Source organism: Leguminivora glycinivorella, chromosome Z, assembly GCF_023078275.1.
Source record: "Leguminivora glycinivorella isolate SPB_JAAS2020 chromosome Z, LegGlyc_1.1, whole genome shotgun sequence".
Classification (NCBI taxonomy): Eukaryota; Metazoa; Arthropoda; class Insecta; order Lepidoptera; family Tortricidae; genus Leguminivora; species Leguminivora glycinivorella.
Window position 1 is genome coordinate 35,098,162 of NC_062998.1, and position 26,181 is coordinate 35,124,342.

Genomic DNA, 26,181 nt, shown 5'->3' on the forward strand with positions numbered 1-26,181 from the left:
GTGGTTCAGAATGTGGAATTTTGAGCGTTGCGAGGATTTGCAGGCAAGTAGATTAAACTAATTTTGCCACCGAGTGAAACACATAATTTTCATGACACCTACACGAGGAAAATATTAATTGTAAAACATTTATGATTCGAAATCATGATAATAATATAAACGTCAATCGTACCAGCTAGCTTTATATATCCAGTTAAATTTTGTACGGAAAACCGCACTTTTTTGGATAAAAATGAAACTTTGTCTTTTGTTTTAATGTATCCAATTTAACTAGATAAATACATTACTTTCAGCCATCTGGCAAAACGTTGCAATCAATGACTTGTCTAAGTGTTTTTCAGCCCTTAAATTAGATGGCGTTTAAACCGGTTATCCGACTAATTAGACAGTTGGTTGGTTGCGACATATTAGTAAGTAAAATACATACGCTACGCCGCTGCCCACGTACGGCCGCGGCAGTATACATCGTGTCATTCATGAAGGCGCGCTCCTTGACTGTAATGTCATGTATTTGAGAAATATTCGCGTCACGAACAACGCGGTTTCGAGCCCGCGCGCGGAACGCAGCAGCGGCGCTGAACCAACTGGAACATATCGTTATGACTCCGATAGGGGCAAACATCTGGCCTTAATGTGATGTTTATTTATACCCCGACCGGAAGTGATGGTCTCGAGCCCACATCCGGTAGCCAGCGAAATATAGCTCGCGCGTACCGCATGCACAACCATTTTGGAATCACGGAAAACGAAGCGCTCGATTTGTATTGTTTACTTACCGACTCCTGCTTTTATTTATACTGTAAAACTGTTGTACGGATTGACTTGGTTTAAAGAAATCCAATTAGGTATGAATATGGTAGCTATATTTACCTAAAATAATTTGTCAAAGCGGACCCCAGGCTCCCATGAGCCGTGGCAAATGCCGGGATAACGCAAGGAGGATGAAGATTTACCTAAAAGAATTTAGTAACATAAGCCCGGTATACAACATTGAATATCATTGTGGCCCGTTGAGAGTTAATGAGGATAAGGTCTAACATGGTGTATTTTTCTAACGGCCGCTTAGCACATGGCGCGTTTGCACCTGGCGTCGAAAAAAGTTTTAAAAGCCCCGAAACACGTTCAAAAGGCTCAATTTACTGATAAAAGTTCTATTTGGGCTGGCACGCGGCTCTTCGGGAGTGTGCTTAGACCGCTTAGAGATTAATCGAAGGTAACGTGCGGCCTCCGGCCGGCTGCGCCCCACATCTGTTCATTCATTACGTGTTCTAGACAAAACGATCTAATGCTGTATTAGTTTGCCCCGACAACATTATTGTATTTGCTTTACGTAGCTCGTAGGTTCTTGCCTTGCGAACAAGGTGTTGTTTTAATAAGTACCTACATACTTAATTATAGTCTAGTAACTTAATATTAATATACTTACCTATTTATCGATGTTTTTACTATTGCAAATGTTATTGAGGCTAAGTAGTATTTATTTAATTTAGGCAACACGATAGGTTCGTTATCGAAAATTATATTCGATAACCCTTTATGCCTATGTTGTATTGAAGAATCATTAATAATTAAAGAGATTCGTAAAAAGTAATTTCAAACTTCTCCCTAAATTTTTAATTTTAATAATGCCACTGAAATTGGAGTCACCCTCTTCTGAATGGAGATTATTGCTTCAATAAAACAGGCCGGGTTCCTATCTACCTGCGAATGCCCCAGCCTTATTACTTTGAAGAGCGAACAGTTTTTTGTGCTTATTTATTTTATTTGCCTAATCTAATTTTAGACAATTACAATGGTGGTTTTACTCGAATCGAATAAAACCTTTAATGGAACAATATTGAATGACTCTGGGCTTTTTTTGGTGAGGAATCGTATTTCCCGATTCGTGAATAGAAAAAAGTATACCAATTTAATTGCTTGCTGTAAAATATGATGTTCTTGCACAATTCAGTGTTTACTTGGTTCTGGTTGGGCTTCTGGTGTTTGCATATTTCATCTAATTTATCTTCAAAATACACCATTTCTATCTCAGTTTATAGGATTGGCACTTTCTATGTGTTCGAACTGTGCCAAAACTAATATCTCAATAGAAACAGCTGCGTATTCGACTCTTGATTTATAATCTACTACTATTATCTGTGAGTTAGAAAATTACTTAGACGAAATAATAGTAGGTATTTATATTTGTATTTACAATATCTAGTACATGTAACCCGTGCACGTGCACTCCGAGCAGTCGAAATATTTTAACGACGTGTTTCTGAAGCCCAAAAGAATAAAACAAATGTTATAAGAGTTAGTGATTTTACTGTTTGTTTTTAAATAAAATCCAGGAATAGTAGGAATATACTGCTAAAATTGTTTGGAATCCTCGTTCCATGTATGAATATACATAGTTGAACGGTGGTTGAATGTGACCTTAGTGTTTTCAATTGACATACAAATTATTAGATATGTGCGCTTTATTTTTAGATTGGAACATATATTTGATCATTGATAAACATATATCACGGTTAAGAATATTTACACGATTAGCGGAAGTAGGTACTTCGAATTGATAAGTTATTTGTCTACGTACCTACCATGTGTTTGTATATCGATATGAGTTTTTGGGTCGGCATTTTATTATGCACTTAAAGCATACCAATTTTTTTGCTTCACTTTACACATTACACGTGAGTTTCGGATTCCTCTAGATATCTTATCTGTGGTGAATAGTGGTGATAGGGTACCTGTTTACTTGTTTAGGCTTTTTGATCGAATACTTTTGGTTTTATTAGACATCACGATGATATTGTGGTTATTAATAAAGCTCCTTCTGTAGAGGATGATAAATTAAAACAATAATAGTGCGTGTAGCGGAAGCGGAAGTCCGAAGCAGGAGACACGCTGGTGCGCGTGCGATGTTGCGGAACTGGGTCCTGCGGCACCGGTACCGGCGGCGGGCGTCCAGCCCGCCCGCCATGTGCCCAGGTGGTTACTCAAATATTCAGCCTCCTACCAAGTCGTACGGGATGAATATATTCAATATATCCATCCTCAATAAGATTTACTATCGGACTAACCCTGATATCATGAAACAAATTGCTTGTTTTAACCCTTAAATGCATGGTGATGTATATATGCATCATATATTTGATGGCCCGTGGCTCGCTTAATTATTATTCATTATTTATTACTATGTAATAGCTATCCACAATCACATTTATTGCTTAATTATTATTCATTATTTATTAATACAACTTCTGTATTTTCGCCGCACATTCAACTTGTTGGACCATCTTATCACTGGAGATGAAAAATGGGTCTTTTATATAAATCACACACGCAAACGTCAGTGGCTAGCTCCAAACGAAAAAGGAATAGAGGCACTAAAAACAGAGCCTCACCCGAAAAAAGTTATGCTGTCCGTTTGGTGGGATATTCATGGTATTATTCACTGGGAACTCCAGGAACTCCTACCAAGTGGAATGACTGTTACCGCATCAGTATACTGTAATCAGCTTGAAAATTTAAACCAAAAAATCTGTCAGAATCGTCCACAGCATGCTAAAGTTTTTTTCTTACACGACAATGCTCGCCCACACATTGCAAAAGTGACTCGGCTAAAGCTATTGGAGCTAGGTTGGAAAGTGATACCTCATCCACCGTACTCTCCAGACTTGGCACCTACGGATTACGCATTGTTCAGATCGCTAAGCAATGCCTTGAATGAAAAAAAGTTCGATGATCAAGCCCATCTACGACAGTACATAGCTGAGTTTTTTTAATCTAAACCTAAGAACTTCGTCGCCGATGCTATTCATTCTTTACCAGAACGATGGAGACAAGTAGTAGATAACGAAGGCCGTTATATTTTTGATAAATGATTAAAATAATAAATTAAATAAAAATTACAATATTGGTTATGATTCGCTCATTACTTTCTTACCAACCCAATATTTTATAAACAATTAAATAAATTAAATAATATAATGATTTACTATTTATTATTTAAGGATTAAGATGAAATGGCGGAAAAGTATAAAAAAACAGGATGATGGCGATTTTTAGTATGGGATTTAGGCTGATACATAATTAGTTTATGTTTAAACATTTTATCGTAGGGGTTTCACAAATAAATACCTTTTTAATAGTAGAATTTCTTTTTAATAAAACTTACCAATAACGATATATTTATATAAATAAGATTTGGCCTATTTAACTTCTAACACTGATTTAGTATAAAAATCGATCTTAAATATTTTTTTTATTATTTTTCCCAGAGTCAGAAAACCATTGTCTTAAAACTTCATCCCGTAAATTATGGGGCGAATAACTAAAAACCAGTACAACAAGTGTTTTCAGTTATGCGGGTAGTGAAATTGACTTCAAGTTTACTGTAGACAAATCGCTCTCCGCCTCCACATTATGTACGCGCCTATACGCTTAGTTATTTTTTCGCTAAATATGTACATAACGGCGGTCTAATCAATATGTACTTAATCTACTTTGGACCAGCCCTTCTTTACTTGTATTAAAGGTAGGTAGGTAAAGGGTTTTTCATAAAGTGCGCCGCGATGCCTTGCGGCACCGTTTTCAGAAGGAAAATGCGCCGTAAAGCAACCCTCCTATTCTCATCGTTGTTTCCTATCTATTTCGAATAGCGTGGCTATATAGAATAGGGCGTCGTCATAAAATCTGAAACTTGCAAATGCGCCGCGACTGAAAAATATTGGGAACCCTACGACACTAACAAGTTGTTTTTCACAGGGAAATATCATCGGCTTCCGCAACGGGTAGCCAGTTACAGAATGAGCAGACGACTCTCCAGTGGGCGCGCGCCTCGCTGCAGGAGCTGCGCGGGCAGCTGCGCGAGCTGCGCGCGCAGCTCGACAACTCCGCGCTGCTGCGCCAACTGCACGTCATGCGGAATGAGGTAACCGCCAGTTCTTTCTACTAATATGACGGTGCAGGAAAATGACGATCCATCCAGCTAACAGAGACAACAGACCCCATGATTGCAGGGGCCTGGTACTCTCTGGCCTCAATTGGAACTTTTTAAGAATTAAGTTTCAGTATTTTCATACATAAATCCACTTTATACTTCCTTAGAATATATTTGTCTGTTTATATTCTTATTAAATTATACAGTTCTATCCGCATTTAAAAATAAAATCTGAAATACAATTATGTATATAATTTACAAGGAATCCGCCAAAGAATGAAAAATATAGTTTTCCCCTTACTAGCTCGGAAACACGTGTTTTATCCTTTAATACCAGCGGGTAAAAATGCATTTTATCCACTAACTGCTTTAAAATTGATAAAAGTAGATGAATCTAGTAATGAAGAGGATTTACCACCTGTGGAACTACTGGAAGCAGTGATAAACGCATTTTTTGCCTTGTAGTTTCCTCGCTATAGTGAGGGGAAAAGTTTTGTGTTACACACGGGTGCAAATGTCTTTTACTTCTCGTGTATTGAAAAGTTCAGGATTCTATTCTCGAACCACTCGCTTCGCTCGTGGTTTAACTATATAATCCTTTCACTTGCTCGTTTTTCAATTCCACACTCGGCGTTAAAATACAACTTTGCCCCCTTACAAATAACTATTGAATAACGTGTGCTCACTCATGCGACAGAGCGCTGAATAAGTATGTGAATTCGCGCAGTATTTCACTGTGTAGCATAGTAATTGATAGTAGGTATATATGTAGAGTATTATGTGTCTATTTGCATTGCCAATAATGGACGCTGTAAGTACGCTTTCTCGAAGGTCTAATTGAAATTGTAATAAACACAATAGTCAAAGAGGAAACTTCACCACGCCGTTCCCAGAGATAGTTTGCCAAACGAATCGCTCATAGCAATTAGCTGTTTATAGAAGCGTTGTACACATTGTTAGTTAAATTCTAACTCAATTAAGAATTTCAGATGACGGATTTTGTGGTTTGAGAATTAAAGCATTTAGAGACGCAGTTCTCTCAACGTATTTGAAGCGCAAGTTGAAAATTCAAACTGTGACTGAGGTATATTTTAGTAAAGTCATTAAAAACAAAACTGATTTCAAGTCGTTTATGCTTGTGTGGTCTGAGGGGTCAATGTCATAGATTATATTAGAACCCACCATCACTTACGTATGTGGCGTATGTGGCTAATAGACATAACATACCTACTGTTGTGGATAGGATGATCAGCGCGGTAAACGTAAAAAAAAATTGTTTTCTCAAACTTGCAATTAAATATAACGTATTTCAAATTACGTCGGGAGCTACTCCATATCCGGTGCGCTGTGAGGATGATATGTAAAGGATTTTTATAGTACATTTCACACCTAAGCTTGTAAAGCACCCTTCATTTGTTTCTAAATGTCAAATTGAATTGAAATTGAAAAAAAAAAAACATGCAAAACGGTTCGATAGCGCTACACTAAGCCGGATACACCTACTCAGCCTGTACAGTCACACCAAAGAGTAGAAATAAAAAGTGGCAACATCGTAGTATCGTACCGTTTTCTCACACATATTGATTTGAACACTTGATACTATAATATTGCCAATTTTCAATTTCAACTTTTTTTTGGTCAGACTATAAAGCTAGGAACTAGGGTTTGCTCCCGGGAAATACCGGTACCGAAAGTACCGGGAATTCCCGGGATTTTTGGCCAAGCAAAGAACCTGGAAATCAACTTGAAAAATCCCGGGATTTTCGGTACTTTCGGGACTGGTCTAATTTTTTCGCTTTTTCAAATATAACAACATATTTTTTGGCATTTTACATCTTTTATTATTATATTTCCATAACCAAACCGCACCGACTTCGCTCGGCGTATTATTTTATCTGCCTTTTTTATTACAATGAATTAGGAGTCGGAAGAGCAAGCAAAAAGTCCTGAAGAATTCCGCCTAAATCATAGGCACCAATGGTTACCGTTGCAATACATTGCAATACATTGAAATGAAATGAAATATTTATTTCCAAGTAGGCATATTACAATGCGCTTATGAACGTCAAATAAAGCTACGCCGGCTCTAACCCTACGCCTCAGCCTCGAGAAGATTTCAGTCCCCCCTCAGTTGGAGGGGGGTATCCACTGGGGGGTCCACGGGGGGGACCGGCAAGAAACTCGGCGGGCCACGTCTTTTCAAAACATTACATCTTATAATTAACATGCATTAAAAAACGAGATAAAATTTAATCAGCAAAAGTATTCATCAAAAAAAAAAGAAATATTAAATTAACAGACTATAGGTACGTACGTAACAGACTAGATTGTTCCGATTAAGCGATCTGCCATTACTGGGAGATATTTAATCGCTTAGTAAAAGAAATAAGACAAATACTATTAAAAAATGTAATAATTGATTATAGACCGGCAGTAAAACCTCACAAATTTTCCCCAAACATGTAATTTGAAGCAAAGAATGTAAACTAAAGGAAGCAAAACATTTGAGATGGTGCACTATTTTTTTGCTAGGCAGAGGGAACGTTCTCGAGAAAATTAGTCATTTTCTGGAAATTACTGTGGAATACCGTAATACCACATTATATGTAAACATTTTTTTAAAGTTAAGCATGTTTATAACAGCTATCCTTAAAAGTTAGACATAACTCATAAGCCATCGCCGACTTTTTTTCTAGATCTACATTTATGTATAAGAGCGACAATTCCACCATACATTATTTTGTTATAAGTCGATCGGTACGTACGGGCAGGGTTTTCGATTGAAACTCTTAAGCAGCGTGATTTTTACCGACCGATTTTAGCACATGTCGTCATGTTTTAATAATCAATTTATAATAACATATAAACAATTTATAATAACATGTAACGCGAACATTTACCAAAACGTATAAACTCAGTGCACACAAAGTTAGTTTAACCGGCCGCTACTAGATGGCGCCACCGGTACTGGTTTTCCGAGTGAACTTAGCAAATATTTAAGTGTTCCCGTAGACTTAAAATTCTAAAACCTAGTGCAACATGTGTTAACGGGTGCCTAGAATTTTATAGTAATCAAGTCAATACGTAACTCTTAGATAAAATTCGTCAAATTGTTAGTTTGGCAGTCCGTCAACAGATGGCGCCACGGGTATCAATATTGTGATATTGAACCCCGATTTTTAAATATTTAAATCATGGGACACGGTTCCCGTAACTTGTATATTTTACTGAAGTAACTAGTAAATGTAAAGATTGTAAATAAGTAGACAAACATGTAAAAAATAAACAACAATGTTAGTACTAAGATCAACTTGTCTGTTACACACAAAGCTCAATAGATGTCGCTGTGCTGTGGCGCATTTCAAAGTTAGTTGTCGCTATTAAGATTTTTCCTGGGATAACGACCTCAACCACTGAACAATGTTTTATTTGAGAATTAGCAATTGACTAATTGCGCACACATAGTGTACCGTTTGGGACCTTTGTAAAGCCATTTGATTACGTCTACCACGCTCCCCTTTGCGCTCGTCGGTTGTCCTCAAGGACGCTGTACGGCCTTTGGAACCTCGTTAGAATAGGTATTTAGCAATTTTAGCATAGTGTTGGCTGAATAAACGCCTAAGACTGCTACACGCCGCCTTTTCCTTCGCTCACGCGCACGCCCCACCCCTCTTCGGATTTTCATCCTCTACAAACATAAAAACCGAGGCTATCGCGGTGGCCACTGGCACATCTCGGACACTGGCGATCAAATATATGAAAGAGGCGCGTTCCTAGCACACATTCTAAACTCGTGTAGGTGAACGCGTACCATGCTTGTATGAGTGAGATATGACAGGTCGATTGTTTGCGTTTTTGACAGGCGGTAACTGTCAGGTAACCGACAGGGGGTGGGCGGCACTTTCAGCGGGGAGCGGGAGTGGCCATACTGTACGATAGTACTCTTTATTATACTGTGCCACTGGCTAGCCCCACTAGCCAGTTCAGTAGTTGAGTTTTGTATTTTTGGTGAAGGTTTGTTATATGAATTTGTGTATTTATTTTTTCTCTCTCAATCTCATTTCTCATTTGACTCATTTCTCTGCATGTTATAAAACTGTGTTCGCGAATTTTGCGATAGACTCAAAAACTATTAAACGGATGTTATGCGTTTTTCACATATGTATGAATAGTGATTCTTGAGGAATGATTAAGGTTTTGTTATTATAAATTGATTATTAAAACATGACGACATGTGCTAAAATCGGTCGGTAAAAATCACGCTGCTTAAAAGCTTCAATCGAAAACCCTGCCCGTACGTACCGATCGACTTATAACAAAATAATGTATGGTGGAATTGTCGCTCTTATATATATATATATTTTTTTTATACTACGTCGGTGGCAAAAAGCGTACGGCCCGCCTGATGGAAAGCGGTCACCATAACCTATGGACGCCTGCAACTCAAAGAGTGTCACATGCGCGTTGCCACCCCATTAGAAACGTGTACACTCCATATTGCTGTGTTAAATACGCAGAAAAAGGAGTGCACAAGTTCCAAGGAGGGTTCGGGTTGCCGACGACTCAAAGGACAATAGACGGAACAAGTTAGTTCCGTAAGTCCTCCCGTCATCAGCACACCGCACCCTCGTTGAGCTTGGCAGCCTTACTCACCGGCAGGAACACAACACTATGAGTAGGGTCTAGTGCTATTTGGCTGCGGTTTTCTGTAAGGCGGAGGTACTACCCCAGTTGGGCTCTGCTCTAGATTCGAGCGAGATGATATCCGCTGTGCTGTGCCCTACCACACAAAGCGGAATATCATTCGCTATGCCCTACCTCCTCCAAAAATACATAAATGTAGATCTAGAAAAAAAGTCGGGGATGGCTTATGGAGTTATGTCTAACTTTTAAGGATAGCTGTTATAAACATGCTTAACTTTTAAAAATGTTTTCATATAATGTGGTATTACGGTATTCCACAGAAATTTCCAGAAAATGACTAATTTTCTCGAGAACGTTCTCTCTGCCTAGCAAAAAAATAGTGCACCATCTCAAATGTTTTGCTTCCTTTAGTTTACATTATTTGCTTCAAATTACATGTTTGGGGAAAATTTGTGAGGTGTTACTGCCGGTCTATAATGCATTATTACATTTCTTTAATAGTATTTGTCTCATTTCTTTTACTAAGCGATTAAATATCTCCCAGTAATGGCAGATCGCTTAATCGGAGCAATGTATTGCAACGGTAACCATTGGTGCCTATGGTTTAGGCGGAATTCTTCAGGATTTTTTGCTTGCTCTTCCGACTCCCAATTCATTGTAATAAAAAAGGCAGATAAAATAATACGCCGAGCGAAGCCGGTGCGGTTTGGTTATGGAAATATAATAATAAAAGATGTATAATGCCAAAAAATATGTTGTTATATTTGAAAAAGCGAAAAAATTAGACCAGTCCCGAAAGTACCGAAAATTCCGGGAAATCCCGGTTCCACATGGCTCCGGTATCGAAAATCCTGGTTCTTTAAAACAGTACCGGTACTGCAATCCCTACTAGGAACATACTACGCGGACGTCCGCCGTCGCACGACCGCGGACGCGGATCTAGACAATGAATAATTGAATATACACTTAACCGTGCAATTTATCGGTCGTCGGTCGTGGACGTCCGATCGAAATCTGGCTCGCTGGATGTTTTGGTCAGCCGAAGCCACGTCCCGAAGACCGTGCAGACTCATCGGTCGCGGTCGCGCGACCGCGGGCGTCCGCGTAGTATGTTCCTAGCTTAAAGCGGCATCTGACGTAATGTACTTTTGTTGTAGCTGAAGCAAGCGTTGATGGAGACTTCGGACTTGGGTCAGATGGCGCGCACGCAGGAGGCGCGCGTGGACAAGTTGGACGGCGCGGTGGGCCGCCTGCAGTACGAGGCGCGGCAGGCGCGCGACGCCCGCGCCGAGCACCGGGCGCTCATCGCCGACCTGTCTAAGGAGGTGAGGCACCTTTGCACTGCTGTTTTAAGCCCCATTTAGATGGTACGAGTTTCTCGCCTCGAACGTACGATTATCGAAGTACGAGAAAAAATATAGTATCATGTAAACTATGCGTACGATATCGCACGAGAGAGGGCGATAATCGCCTCGCCTTTGATATTTGTATGTCTCCGTGTAAACAAAACACATATGCGAGAATCGTATACGAGTTTATGCGCTACTCAGTCGCAATGAATTCAGTAGAAATCATGTAAAACATGGTGTTTTTATATTTATAGCTGCCCTTCAGCTGCGTAACTGCTAAAACCAAAAATAAATTCGGCTTATTAATATTATACAGTTAATGTTTACCTACTGACATTTTACCCCATATATCTATGGGGCAAAATGCCTACTATAATTAAAAAAAAATTATTAATATTCTATGTTTAATAATATCCTAAACCTAATCGCAAGTATCGCAACCAAGATTTTATTAGCTAGGTAACGCTACGGTCGAAATCATTATTTTCCCTATTGTATATTATTGAGACCTTCATAAATCATTTATAGTGTTTTTGATAATATTTGGTACTATTCATCTTCAATTCAAATAAATCCAAGGTAAATTATACCCAATATTATAAAAAAGCATATAAATAATTAGCAACTAGGCACGCATGTTGACAGGCAAAACTCGTATGAAAATCGGTTCGCTCCGATTCGTGCGATAATCGCACGTTCGAGAAAAAATGTCATACGAGAACCGGTTTAGACGAGTCGAGAAATGTTATGGAAATATCTCCCGAAAATTCTACTCTCCGTGTAAACATACGGGTGAGAAACTCGTACCATCTAAATGGGGCTTAAGGGTGGATCTATCAGCATCGAGCCGCAGAAATCGCTCTTTAGTACCTATAAAGATGATTACGCGTCGGAAAGCTGAAGTCATGCGTACGCATTAATACCCTCCTTTGTGCTTTAATCTCAAAAACTAAGCCTTTTTCTCTAACTTTTGAACCATATGTTTAAAAAACCGGCCAAGAGCGAGTCGGACTCGCCCACCGAGGGTTCCGTACAAACTTTCAATGGTAAAAATAATCATTACTCATACTCATATTCATTTATTTGTAACGCCATTTTACACGTCAAGATTTGATTTAAAAAAATAATATTCATACAACAATAATACTTAGAGAATAATTAGACAGAAGATTGAAATTACAAAAAGTTAGGCAATATTCACATAAAAAATGCACAAAAATATTTTTCTAATTAGGTAATAAAAAAATTGTCATAAGTGTAGAACGGGTGCTCGACCAGCCAAATTTTTAAGCGATACTTAAAGTTCGACACACTAGGCGCTTCAACCACATATTGCGGCAATTTATTTTTCCCCTCACTAGCTCGGAAACACGTGTTTTGTCCTTCAATACCAGCGGGTAAAAACGCATTTTATCCACTAGTGGATAAAGTAATTAGACCTTGAATATAGTCATTTTTTATGCTTTAAAATTAATAAAAGTGAGTGAATCTAGTGATGACGATGATTTACCACCTGAGGAACTACTGGAAGCAGTGATAAACGCGCTTTTTGCGTTGTACTTTCCTCGCTATAGTGAGGGGAAAAGTTTTGTGTTACACTCGGATGCAAATGTATTTTACTTCTCGTGTGTTAAAAAACTCGCAAGTTCAGGAGTCTATTCTCGAAGCACTCGCTTCGCTCGTGGTTCAACTATAGAATCCTTTCACTTGCTCGTTTTTCAATTCCACACTCGCCGTTAAAATACAACTTTGCACCCTTGTATAACAAATAACTAATAGACGGCAGGGTCCATCACATGTGTTAATTTGTTGGATTTCGCCAATTTACGATCGATACCTACTATAACTTTCCGGCATTTCGAGTGTTGTACTTGGAACACATGTTGTTCGTTTTGTCACAGAATATATAATAGTACAAGTACAGAAGGCTCACTCCTTTGATGTTCACAAAATGCCGCCATTCTAAATTCTTACCTACATTAACAAACGGACCGCACGCGAGCAGCCAACATTGAATTTTATTGCGCCGCGCGAAGGTCGTCGCCAATGAATGGGCCGCGAACTCGCGGCCGCTGACATGTACACTGACATAACTCTAATACTACATACATACATACAATCACGCCTGTATCCCATAAAGGGGTAGGCAGAGCACATGAAACTACTTAAGTTTCAGGGCCACTCTTGGCAAATAAGGGGTTAAAAGAAAACCAAACTGTGGCATTGCAGTGACAGGTTGCCAGCCTCTCGCCTACGCCACAATTTAACCCATATCCCATAGTCGCCTTCTACGACACCCACGGGAAGAAAGGGGGTGGTGAAATTCTTAACCCGTCACCACACAGGAGTCTAATACTAAATTGAATATACTCTAAGGCCGTTTTCACATTATCCGATCCGATATCGGATGTCGAACCGACATCCTACATCCGATAAACGCTTCCGATAATGTCGGATGTAGGTCCGATAAAACGCATTGTTCCAAATCAATGAAGTATGATTTTGTATCAAAAAATATTTAAAAAATAATTTATATTTAATAATTATAAGCACTATATTCCAAATATTATATTGTAAAATTAAAATAACGAACATAAAAAATATTCAGTGTCAGGCAAAATAAATAATTTTACATTCAACTATATAAATATATATATTATTATATATATATTCAATATTATATATTGTAAATAATATTGCTATACTTGTCAATAGTTGTCATGCTTTCTAAATTTATTTTTCTCACTGCACCCACATTCGCGAATTTCTGTTTGGCCCTATGGTTGACTGGTAGAGAATGCCTTAAGGTATTAAGTCCGCCATTTGTACTTTTTTCCAATTGTGCAATAAAGTTTAAATAAATAAATATATCTACTAAAAGATGAAAAAACTAGTATCCGCAATTCGGACCGATGCATTACAACCTTTTTTTTTTTCAATGGAAATTGTCAACTAATTTGAATTTCGATCAATTAACAGCTGTTTAATAGACGCCATTTTTGTCACGCACACTACTACATACGTATACCTACATTATATACGCACACAAACAAATATGTATTATCGGCCGACAACTGGCGGGGGGTCCGGCATGCCAAAAATAGTCGGAAGCGTCCTGCCGATATCGGCAGTTCGATGGTGCCTCGGACAAAAACTGTTGTAGGAGAGTGCCATCGGCATTAAATCCGCAATTTTTGCGTTTTATATCGTTTTTTAGTACTAATGATCTATTAAATACATAAATGAAGACCTGGAAGCGCATAAATCTTACATTTTACGTCCTTCCTACATCCGATATCGGATTGGATAATGTGAAAACGGCCTAAGGTAGAGCAGAGTCTAACTGGGGAAGTATACCTCCGCTTTACAAAAGACCGCAGTCAAGTAGCACTAGACCTTAGTTCATTGTTGTGTTCCTGCCAGTGAGTAAGGCAGCCAGAGCTCAACGAGGGTGCGGTATGCTGACAACGGAAGTAATTAGGACAATAGATTGTCTGTTGTTTTTAGGGTTCCGTAGTCAACTAGGAACCCTTATAGTTTCGCCATGTCTGTCTGTCCGTCCGTCCGTCCGTCCGTCCGTCCGTCCGTCCGTCCGTCCGCGGATAATCTCAGTAACCGTAAGCACTAGAAAGCTGAAATTTGGTACAAGTATGTATATCAATCACGCCAACAAAGTGCAAAAATAAAAAATGGAAAACAATGTTTTATTAGGGTAGCCCCCCTACATGTAAAGTGGGGGCTGATTTTTTTTTTCATTCCAACCCCAACGTGTGATATATTGTTGGATAGGTATTTAAAAATGAATAAGGGTTTACTAAGATCGTTTTTTGATAATATTTATATTTTCGGAAATAATCGCTCTTAAAGGAAAAAAAAGTGCGTCCCCCCCCCCTCTAACTTTTGAACCATATGTTTAAAAAACCGGCCAAGAGCGAGTCGGACTCGCCCACCGAGGGTTCCGTACAAACTTTCAATGGTAAAAATAATCATTACTCATACTCATATTCATTTATTTGTAACGCCATTTTACACGTCAAGATTTGATTTAAAAAAATAATATTCATACAACAATAATACTTAGAGAATAATTAGACAGAAGATTGAAATTACAAAAAGTTAGGCAATATTCACATAAAAAATGCACAAAAATATTTTTCTAATTAGGTAATAAAAAAATTGTCATAAGTGTAGAACGGGTGCTCGACCAGCCAAATTTTTAAGCGATACTTAAAGTTCGACACACTAGGCGCTTCAACCACATATTGCGGCAATTTATTTTTCCCCTCACTAGCTCGGAAACACGTGTTTTGTCCTTCAATACCAGCGGGTAAAAACGCATTTTATCCACTAGTGGATAAAGTAATTAGACCTTGAATATAGTCATTTTTTATGCTTTAAAATTAATAAAAGTGAGTGAATCTAGTGATGACGATGATTTACCACCTGAGGAACTACTGGAAGCAGTGATAAACGCGCTTTTTGCGTTGTACTTTCCTCGCTATAGTGAGGGGAAAAGTTTTGTGTTACACTCGGATGCAAATGTATTTTACTTCTCGTGTGTTAAAAAACTCGCAAGTTCAGGAGTCTATTCTCGAAGCACTCGCTTCGCTCGTGGTTCAACTATAGAATCCTTTCACTTGCTCGTTTTTCAATTCCACACTCGCCGTTAAAATACAACTTTGCACCCTTGTATAACAAATAACTAATAGACGGCAGGGTCCATCACATGTGTTAATTTGTTGGATTTCGCCAATTTACGATCGATACCTACTATAACTTTCCGGCATTTCGAGTGTTGTACTTGGAACACATGTTGTTCGTTTTGTCACAGAATATATAATAGTACAAGTACAGAAGGCTCACTCCTTTGATGTTCACAAAATGCCGCCATTCTAAATTCTTACCTACATTAACAAACGGACCGCACGCGAGCAGCCAACATTGAATTTTATTGCGCCGCGCGAAGGTCGTCGCCAATGAATGGGCCGCGAACTCGCGGCCGCTGACATGTACACTGACATAACTCTAATACTAAATTGAATATACTCTAAGGCCGTTTTCACATTATCCGATCCGATATCGGATGTCGAACCGACATCCTACATCCGATAAACGCTTCCGATAATGTCGGATGTAGGTCCGATAAAACGCATTGTTCCAAATCAATGAAGTATGATTTTGTATCAAAAAATATTTAAAAAATAATTTATATTTAATAATTATAAGCACTATATTCCAAATATTATATTGTAAAATTAAAATAACGAACATAAAAAATATTCAGTGTCAGGCAAAATAAATAATTTTACATTCAACTATATAAATATATATATTATTATATATATATTCAATATTATATATTGTAAATAATATTGCTATACTTGTCAATAGTTGTCATGCTTTCTAAATTTATTTTTCTCACTGCACCCACATTCGCGAATTTCTGTTTGGCCCTATGGTTGACTGGTAGAGAATGCCTTAAGGTATTAAGTCCGCCATTTGTACTTTTTTCCAATTGTGCAATAAAGTTTAAATAAATAAATATATCTACTAAAAGATGAAAAAACTAGTATCCGCAATTCGGACCGATGCATTACAACCTTTTTTTTTTCAATGGAAATTGTCAACTAATTTGAATTTCGATCAATTAACAGCTGTTTAATAGACGCCATTTTTGTCACGCACACTACTACATACGTATACCTACATTATATACGCACACAAACAAATATGTATTATCGGCCGACAACTGGCGGGGGGTCCGGCATGCCAAAAATAGTCGGAAGCGTCCTGCCGATATCGGCAGTTCGATGGTGCCTCGGACAAAAACTGTTGTAGGAGAGTGCCATCGGCATTAAATCCGCAATTTTTGCGTTTTATATCGTTTTTTAGTACTAATGATCTATTAAATACATAAATGAAGACCTGGAAGCGCATAAATCTTACATTTTACGTCCTTCCTACATCCGATATCGGATTGGATAATGTGAAAACGGCCTAAGGTAGAGCAGAGTCTAACTGGGGAAGTATACCTCCGCTTTACAAAAGACCGCAGTCAAGTAGCACTAGACCTTAGTTCATTGTTGTGTTCCTGCCAGTGAGTAAGGCAGCCAGAGCTCAACGAGGGTGCGGTATGCTGACAACGGAAGTAATTAGGACAATAGATTGTCCTTTGAGTCGTCGGCTTAGGACAATAGATCCTTCCTCCTTCCTTCCTTCCTCCTCCTTCCTTCGGTCCTTTGAGTCGTCGGCACCCAGGCCCCTTCTAAGTACAGGTTTGTACAAGTTTCTAATGAGTCGAGTCGGCAACGCACATGTGCCACTCCTTGAGTGGCAGGCGTCCATATGTAACAGTGACCGCTTTCCATCAGGCGGACCGTATGCATGTTTGCCACCTACGTGGTACAAAAAAAAACTCTCGACGAATTCACCTTAAACATTAAAAACTAAATCAAAATCGATTGACTCGTTCGGGAGCTATGTTGCCAGACAGACATGTCAAGCGTCAAACCTATTATTATTATAACACTCCGTCGTTTTTGCGTTGGTGGTTAAAAACAAGAAACCTCCTTCAAAACTATAATAAAACACAACTTTCTATGAAAAATTGAAAATCGGTAAAGTGCGAGTCGGATTTCGACATTTCCATACAAAAAGGTCATGAGCGCCTGACAACATGTAATGGCAACGTACACTAGATTTGTACTTTAAAGATTTTGCGTATATTTTGGAAACTATAAGAGATAGAGCAAATAGACTTCAGATTTTGGTTGTCGGCGGCACAATTTTTTTGTTTTCGTATATATACACCATTTTTTGGACCTATTAGGGCAATATTATGGTCAGTGCAGTTCTAAACAGTCTTAAGCGCCTCTTTTTTAGTAGGAACTTAAGTCATTTTGGCAAATAATTAAATTTTTTAACAATTTCTAAATAGAAATGAATTTCTTTCTACCTGTCCATGGCGCTCACAAAATTTCAAAACATTTAGTAAGTACTTGCAGCGGCAGTGAGTGAAAAATCTCAATTTGAGTTTTTTTCTCTTAAGTCCGACTTACGCTTGACTGTAGATTTCTAATAGGTTTTCCTGTAATCTACAGGTAGAGGGCTATCTCGTGTATTTTTTTTTTAATTTTACGCTAAGTAGTTTCGGAGATAAGGGGGGGGAATGGTCATTTTTTGCTTATTTTCTTAAATTACTTCTAAATTACCAAAATAAAAACTATAAAAAAAATATATTTGAGATGCTTATAAAATGCTCTTTCATTTGATATGTAGCACAATATAGTTCTAATAACTTTGATTTTTAATTTTCAATTTTACCCCCCAAAAGTGCCCCCTATGATTAAATTTCGTTTAATTTCATTTAATTATATTACATGTCTGTCTTTGGGCCACAGGTTTACATACGTGTGCCAAATTTCAAGTAAATCGGTCTAGTAGTTTCGGAGAAATCGGCTGTGACAGAGGGACAGACAGACACGCGAGTGATCCTATAAGGGTTCCGTTTTTCCTCTTTGAGGTACGGAACCCTAAAAATGTGAAAAAAATCACAAAAGTAGAACTTTATAAACACTTTCTAGGAAAATTGTTTTGAACTTGATAGGTTCAGTAGTTTTTGAGAAAAATACGGAAAACTACGGAACCCTACACTGAGCGTGGCCCGACACGCTCTTGGCCGGTTTTTTTTTAATAAAGTTATATACCGGGATACGATTCAGCACACCAATCATACTGTCGTTACGAGTTTTTGTACTGTCTACATGAATCATAAACTACGTGCCTTATTTTCTTTAGTGGTTGCAACCTTAAATTATAGTCGTATATATTTAGGTACATTAAATATATAATAAAATCGAACAAATTAATAAATTAAGTAGCCATCGAAATACTATTTTTGCTACTCCTGCCAACATCATTTATAAAACCATTTATCATAACGGCGAAAGCCTAATGCTCTGACCCTTTTTTTAAATGTGTTCTCTAAAGAAGGACCGGTTCGACCCTCATCATCCTCCAGTAGGGAATCGCATCTTATGAAGCGTAAATTGCTGACATGATTTTGATTTTTTACTAAATACCTCGGTACTAAGTAGTTCAATACTAATGGAGTTTTTCTATGTATTAGGTATTTTCGTATTTTTATTTAGACTAACATTCGTAATGACTTGTTTGTTGGACGATAGATTCTAAAGTATGCCCCATTTTGTAATTAGTTTTACGTAGCTGGTCGATGCATGAGATTTCCCAAACAAAACAAAGAAAATTTTCAACAGCCGCCAGCGTTGTAGTAGAATAAATTGAGCAAATATGATCAGTCATATAGTTAGACGTATATATTTATTGTGTTCGTGTATATCGGCAGCTCGACTGCTTCAATGGGATAGGTAAATTGGATAGGCTCTAGGTACGAGTAGTTTTGCAAAAATACGAAACGTTATCGAATAACGAAAATGTATAATCGAGCAATAACCTCTCGCGGGCACGATGAGAGGGAGCGTATTTTTACCCTCCACATATCGGTAATACTTTTGTATACATATCCTAGAGTCTAACATAATTCAGTTTGTTTTTGTGGAAATGTTACGTAACATTTAGTCCGTTTTCACATTATCCGATCCTATATCGGATGTCGGAAGGATTTCAATGGAAAGAACCCAAGATGGCGCCTGTAATGTATGGGATATTGGTCCTACATCCGATATCGGATCTGATAATGTGAAAACGCACCTCATGAGATTGACTATTAGGTACCTACTTCATAGAAAAAATCTTTACAAGCTCGATGTAGGGAACAAATCAAATTATTTTATTAAATATTTTTTGATTTGTTTTTTTAAGTAGTAACACTACTATATATAAATTATAAACTGAAATAGATACCATACACTAAAGAAAAAGCGATCAAGCCCACTGGTGGCGAAGCCGGGAATCGAACCCGGGTCTCCAGCTAACGCGGCTGACGTGTTCGACCGCTACACCACCCCGACCGCCGAGGTACCCGTCGAAAGCTAGCGGTAGCTTTGCGCCGGTTAAGTACTTACGCGGCAGTAGTTAGAGGCAATTAATATACCACTCTTATTTCTTCGCATCTCATACATATACCATATAAATACCAATGTATATAGTTTTACGAACGACGAAGTTTTACGAATGAACGAAAAAACAAAACTGTCTACAGGAAATCAGGTAAGGAGTGCAATAAATTAACCCGTAGAACATTAAACGAGAGTGAATCGTTATTAAGCTTTTTCTGATTGAATGAGCACAAAGCACAAAGTCACCCTGCCTAGTTCCTATTTACTGTCTTATTAAAATATGGCATACATTATGACTTCGAGGTTGTTTGATTATATTTATCATTATGCTGCAACTTTATATTTCTCTGCCATGTTTATAAAGTCTATTATTGGCTGTCGAGGAGTTTTAATAACAGGTGTTATCCCTCTTCACGGTCCGTGATCGTAACCGTTGGCGACCGTTGCGTTCGTAATTGAGTACCTATTATAACTTGTTCCGAGTTTGAATATTGCTAAGTTCATAAGTTCGTAAGGTCGCACGCACGGGGGAGCGGACAGATTGGCAGGGCTTCCTGCTTGTTTGTAATACCTAATGCTGCGAGAGTGCCGCGCCGGACCGGCACAGAGTACGTCACGCTGCCAGGTGCCTACCTATGTAAGATGATAATCGTAGATATAGTTAGCATCTGTTGATGCTAGCGGACGAAACAACGCATCACAAGTATCTGCCATCCTGAATAACTTTTCTAAATATAGATAAATCTGTGCAGTTCGCGGTCAGAAATGTCAAAGTATAATTATTTTTTCCATATACGAGAAGACAACGCGCATATACGCATCGTCTAATTTGTTGTTTAGTGGTTACAAAATGGTAGGTAATACTTTTGAAACGATATTTGATACTCTACTTTTGATAGTTTTGATGGGCGACAGTGATCGCTTACCGTTCGGCCGTCGGCGACCTGTCTGCTGGTTAGCCTCCTATCGCATAAAAAATGTGTGAAATGGTTCAAGTTTCCCAGCCGTTCAATTCTCCAGGACCCTCTACATTAATTAACGTTCAAATTTAGTTTTTTTTCTCAGCGATTGTCGTCTTGACTACGTAGACTCCAAAATCTCTCAGACAGGTTTACTCGTAATTGTTGGATCTTATCAACTATCTTCTCCTGCTAAAGGTGATTTGTGCAGGATTTGTGCAATTTAATTGATCGGAAATTATTTTGATAGGTGCATAAGTTACGGACATGTTTAGGTTCTCGATTCTGCGGGGAGTTAACTCTGCCTTTAATGAAATCTCTTTTGATAATGTTCTTACAAATCGGAAATTTCCAGAAGAACATAAATTAACACCCTTATAACCTTCACCACACCAACTGGTAAAAGCTCACTTTGCTATTCGAAAACAGATAGCAAAATTGCATTTTATCCACAAGAGTACAAAGTAATTTCATACAAATTCTTACTTGATATCGTCAGCTGGCTGGTAGATTTTACCTATAAATGAAGATTATGAATCATAAATATTGAATAAAGTGATGGATTTGATTTAGTTTAGTGTTTACCAGTCGGTATTTTGTTCGTGTTGGTGTGGTGAAAAATTTTGTGTTTCACTCGGTGGCAAAGTTTGTTTAACCTTTGTGCCTTGAAACTCTCGCAACGCTCAAGATCTCTAAGAATCTTTCGCTTGCTCGGGTACCAATATTAGCACGTGCGGTTAAACAACAACTTTGCCCCGTGTAAAACAAATAGCTATTGTACAAAAATATTATAAGAGCGCTGAAATTTTTCACCAGGGTTAGAGATATGTATGGTTAGAAGGTACTAGTAGTACCTAAATATACACAGGGCGTTGAAAATGATAGTACTTACTAAGTTACTAGATTTTTCATGATTCATGACATTGTTTGACATGAAAAAATACATCGTCATTCCGGACATGTAAAATACCTATTAGGTATTAGGTAACCAAATAGAAATGTAGGTACTATTTTTTTGTTGCATTAGATATTTTTCATAAAAACGGGAATTCAGTTAAATAGGCTGGAGTTGTGGTAACTACGATACAAACTTTCGAAAAACTGTTACGTAAAGAGTTGTATTGTTAAAAACTAGTTTGCCGAATCCATTTGCTTACTACAAAAGCAAATATCAGCACAGCATATATTATACCTACTAGTATAAATATCAGCCATAAATGAAATAACCTTGAGTTCGCACAGGTGGTCAACTCTTTTCACAGATCGCTATTGAAGCATCGCGACAGCGATACAAAACGAAAAATAGGGTCAGCGAACCGAGCAGCGCCCAATCTACCTATACCAATACTCGGCGCAACGCGATTGCTTACTTTTGTATGCGGATGGCCGGCTCGTACACGACACTAAGTGGGCCCTAACACACATACCTACCTGTCAAATGGTGAAATGGACTCGATAGAAGTAGGATCTGAATCAATCATCCTGTTTCTCTAAGTAAGGGGCATTATTGAAGAGTACAAAATTTAAATGTACAAAAAGACTGAGGCATTAAACTTTTGCATATATTTTACAACGTACGGTTAAGACTAGAGAAATGAGAGATATTTCTAACGAGACATCCGAACTAACGAAAACATTTTCCTCCTGGAACGCTTCACACCGTCAATAAAAAAAAATGGAAGAACTCATTAAAAACCCTACAGTCAGTTAAAGAAATATAATTATAAAAAAATCCTTACACTGAAAGTGCAGGCTACAAACAACAAAGTGATTAAATTATGGCCGCACGGTAATAGTTATTTGTTTTACAAGGGGGCAAAGTTGTTGTTTAACCGGACGTGCCAATATTGAAGCCCGAGCAAGCGAAAGATTCCAATATTATCGAACTAAATAAAATCTATCAATTTATTCAATAGGTACTTATAATTCAAAATCATCATTTATAGGTAATTTCTACCAGCCAGCTCAAGATATCAAGTAAAAAACTGTATGAAATTACTTCGCACTCTTGTGGATAAAATGCATTTTTTTCTATCTGTTTTCGAATAGCAAAGTAAGCCTTTATCAGTTGGTGTGGTGAAAAAGGTTTTAACCATAATTTAATGGCTCAAAGAGAGATGGAAAATCCTCTTTTTTATTAGCACGTAGATATAAATAAATAAGTAAGTTCTGGTTAACTCAAAGACGAAATTGGAGCGTGTGACCGAACCGCCGAACGGCACGGTGGGATAAGGCGGAGCTTGCATTGTTGGTAAAAACGACACTTACACGGGCCGCGGCCGGCTTTCTACATCGAATGTGAACAAGCGACTGAGTCCAAGCACCAAACAATTTGATATGGCGAAGTGAACACTCTTTCATTACAAGACTATACATAGATTTGGAGACACATGACATCACTAATTTATATACATATATATATGTAGTGTGAGAGTGTACACGTAGTGTGAAAGCATGTGCATGGGTTTACGAAGTTAATAACTACATATCTGCTCTATAAAAGGCACGTATAATGCATTATTGTAGCCGAAATGATTAGATACCCGCAGTACGTTGGTGGTAGTGTACATGTATTACTCTATAACTTTAAACTATCTATTTATTAAATATTTACAGTTTGGGGTGTGTTTTATTCCACAGTTTACATGTTTTTATATAGGGTGAGCAAGTATGTCAAAATGCACTCTGAGCATTGGCTACTATGTACAAAATTAACCTTTTCAACACCATAAAATGTATGCGGTTGAAAAGACTAAAATTAACTTAGTGTACGATAAGTACTTTTGGATTATTCTATAAGGGCCTTTGTACAGTGTATGTGTAATGATAAGAGGAAACTTACTAAGCGTCAGTTAGGAAGTTTGAACATAGTTCCTAACAGGTGCTTGGTCAGTTTCTTTACATACTGTACATTTTGGAAGTAGGTACCTTATCAGTCGTAATAGTCACTAGAGTAATCTACCTCTGCATTTGGTCGATATATGGCTAATGAAGGAAAAGTTAAAAACTTACGAAATGAAAACCCTGCTTATGAGGCCTTTGAAAGCCGTTTAATGTACATATAATCGTAACTATTAAAATAGTGTAACTACGTATCAGAATATTAATTCTTCAAAGCGCTGAACTCGTAAACCGTTAGCAATTTGTTAAAGATCAATAGATCCGTGTGTTACATGTGACATAAATAATTACCAGACCTATTCAGATTCTGTAGTGAATCGAATCGAACCCTAAATAAAATTAAGTCTAATTTAATTTTATTCCTCCGTTCGGTAAGTTATAAGATTTATTAGGTACCTACCAATTGGCACATAAGTATAATACTCACAAGAGTAATAGGTACTAAAAGTTGACACTTTAGTTTTTATAATTTATTTTATAAATCTGCGTAAAACATTAATGACCTCCAGTGTTTTGTGTTTTTTTCTGAGAAAAGCCGTTAAAGCATATTTTTGACGCACGGTTATTTTTCATTCTAAACATCGTTTTAATCGGTCTCTAGAGTACTCGGAGACGAGATTACACGGCTCTGAGCGTAAACTTCGCGCGTTTAGCTCGACTAAGTGAACTTTACTCCCAGTCTGACTGCCGCGACATCTCTCGACTTACCACAAATACATTCCGAACTAAAGGTAACTTGCTCTTACTAAAATATACCTACTACTTATGTATGTTTACCATAATTGAGTATGCTTGCTTAAATTCACCGGGGTTCGTAGCCGAATGATACAAACGCTCACGAAACGAAAAGCTCATAAATATCTATCTCTATCGCTCTTGCGTATTGGCGCGACAGAGCCAGACTACCTTTCACGGCGTTTCGTTTTCGTTTCGCGTCGTAGAAATGCCATTCGGCTACGGGGCCAGTTCTTTCGTAGTGTTAATCGTCAATTGTACTTTAATTACTTACGTTTAACCAGTTCATAAAAATATTTAAAGTACATATTGGTACTCAACTTAATAAAAGGAGTTCGGTACAAAGTATAAAAATAGCTTACATCTGCACTAGCAGCATACTCGTAGGCCAATAGTGGAGAACCTTGCACGCTGCGATCGATGCTTGTCGGGTCTAGTCTAGCCTCGTGCCCATGCCGTGCTGTCACACGTAGAATATGGACCGCTGTTGTGTATACATGTACCTACATCGTATGTACCTATCTATAGCTATAGATGCATAACCAACGCGCTCGCTGTGTGCCTTGTCAAAACACTCTTATTTAGTATTAAATCAGCAACAGCCACATTCGGTCGTTTTACTTATATACCTACCCGCATACATATCAACCGCGCAACTTCAACTCACCCAGAGAGCAAACACTTATCCTAAATAGTACTTCGGTACTTAGTTTATTTAATAACAATAATACCTTGATTGCGTCGGTAGCAACAACTATCATTTTATTACCCTTATCGAGCCTAATGTCATTCACGTTTATCATTAGTAATAGGCAACAAGAATAATAAATAAACTAAAGTAGTTTTACAAAATGAACTTTCATGGTATTAAGGTTTTTTTATTTGATCATAGTGTTAAGTTAATTTGCTTTTCATGGCCAAGGACACCTACGCTTATGATGATGTTTTACACAGGGTGAAAGAAACTCTGAAGGGTGGTCCCCATTATAAAATAATTGTCACGGTCATAGTCAGAACCACAGAATATACGTAATAACAGTACAAGTAGTCGCACTGACGAACAACTCGTACTATGCAGCGTCCATATGGTCAGACATTTCATAACCTAAACTTTAGAAGCTCTGCTCACAACACGGTGTGCTTGGAATTTTACGTGTGTTTAAGAACAAGGTAGGACGTCGTTTGTTGGGCTTTCTGCATGCCATCAATATCATAAACACACACCTTTAATAACCATTCAGATGTAACAGAAAGACAGGTATAAAGAAGTAAGCATTAACACAAAGTAGGTGGATACCACAATTTTACATATAGCGCCTCGCACACTGGCGCTAGTGGAATGTGCAGTCGCTGAACACCTGGCGCGAGTCATACCCATCGTGTCTTAACAAAAATAAAAAAGTTTTACGCACTGAGTGCACCAATGTAGTTTCAATGTACGACAGTATAAGATTTATATTCGAGCTGTGTTTTAACTGTGTCTATATAATATCTGTACATATAGAGTACTTAAGCAGTAAAAATAGTTTCCATCGCCATATAGTTGCTAAATAAAGAAAATGGCATTGCGTTACCAACAATACTATAGGAGAAAGAAGTAAATCGTTTCCAATATCCTTTTGTATACT

General features: G+C 37.9%; 1 protein-coding gene across 1 annotated transcript in view; it reads left to right on the forward strand.

Annotated features, from left to right (window-relative positions):
• The window catches only part of LOC125241114 (protein scabrous), a 38,523-nt gene that overhangs the window by 6,676 nt on the left and 5,666 nt on the right, over positions 1-26,181 (forward strand). Inside the window, exons 2-3 of the mRNA XM_048149441.1 lie at positions 4,753-4,918; positions 10,729-10,896. Of these exons, the coding sequence (XP_048005398.1) occupies positions 4,753-4,918; positions 10,729-10,896 (334 nt within the window). The remainder of the gene's footprint in view (positions 1-4,752; positions 4,919-10,728; positions 10,897-26,181) is intronic.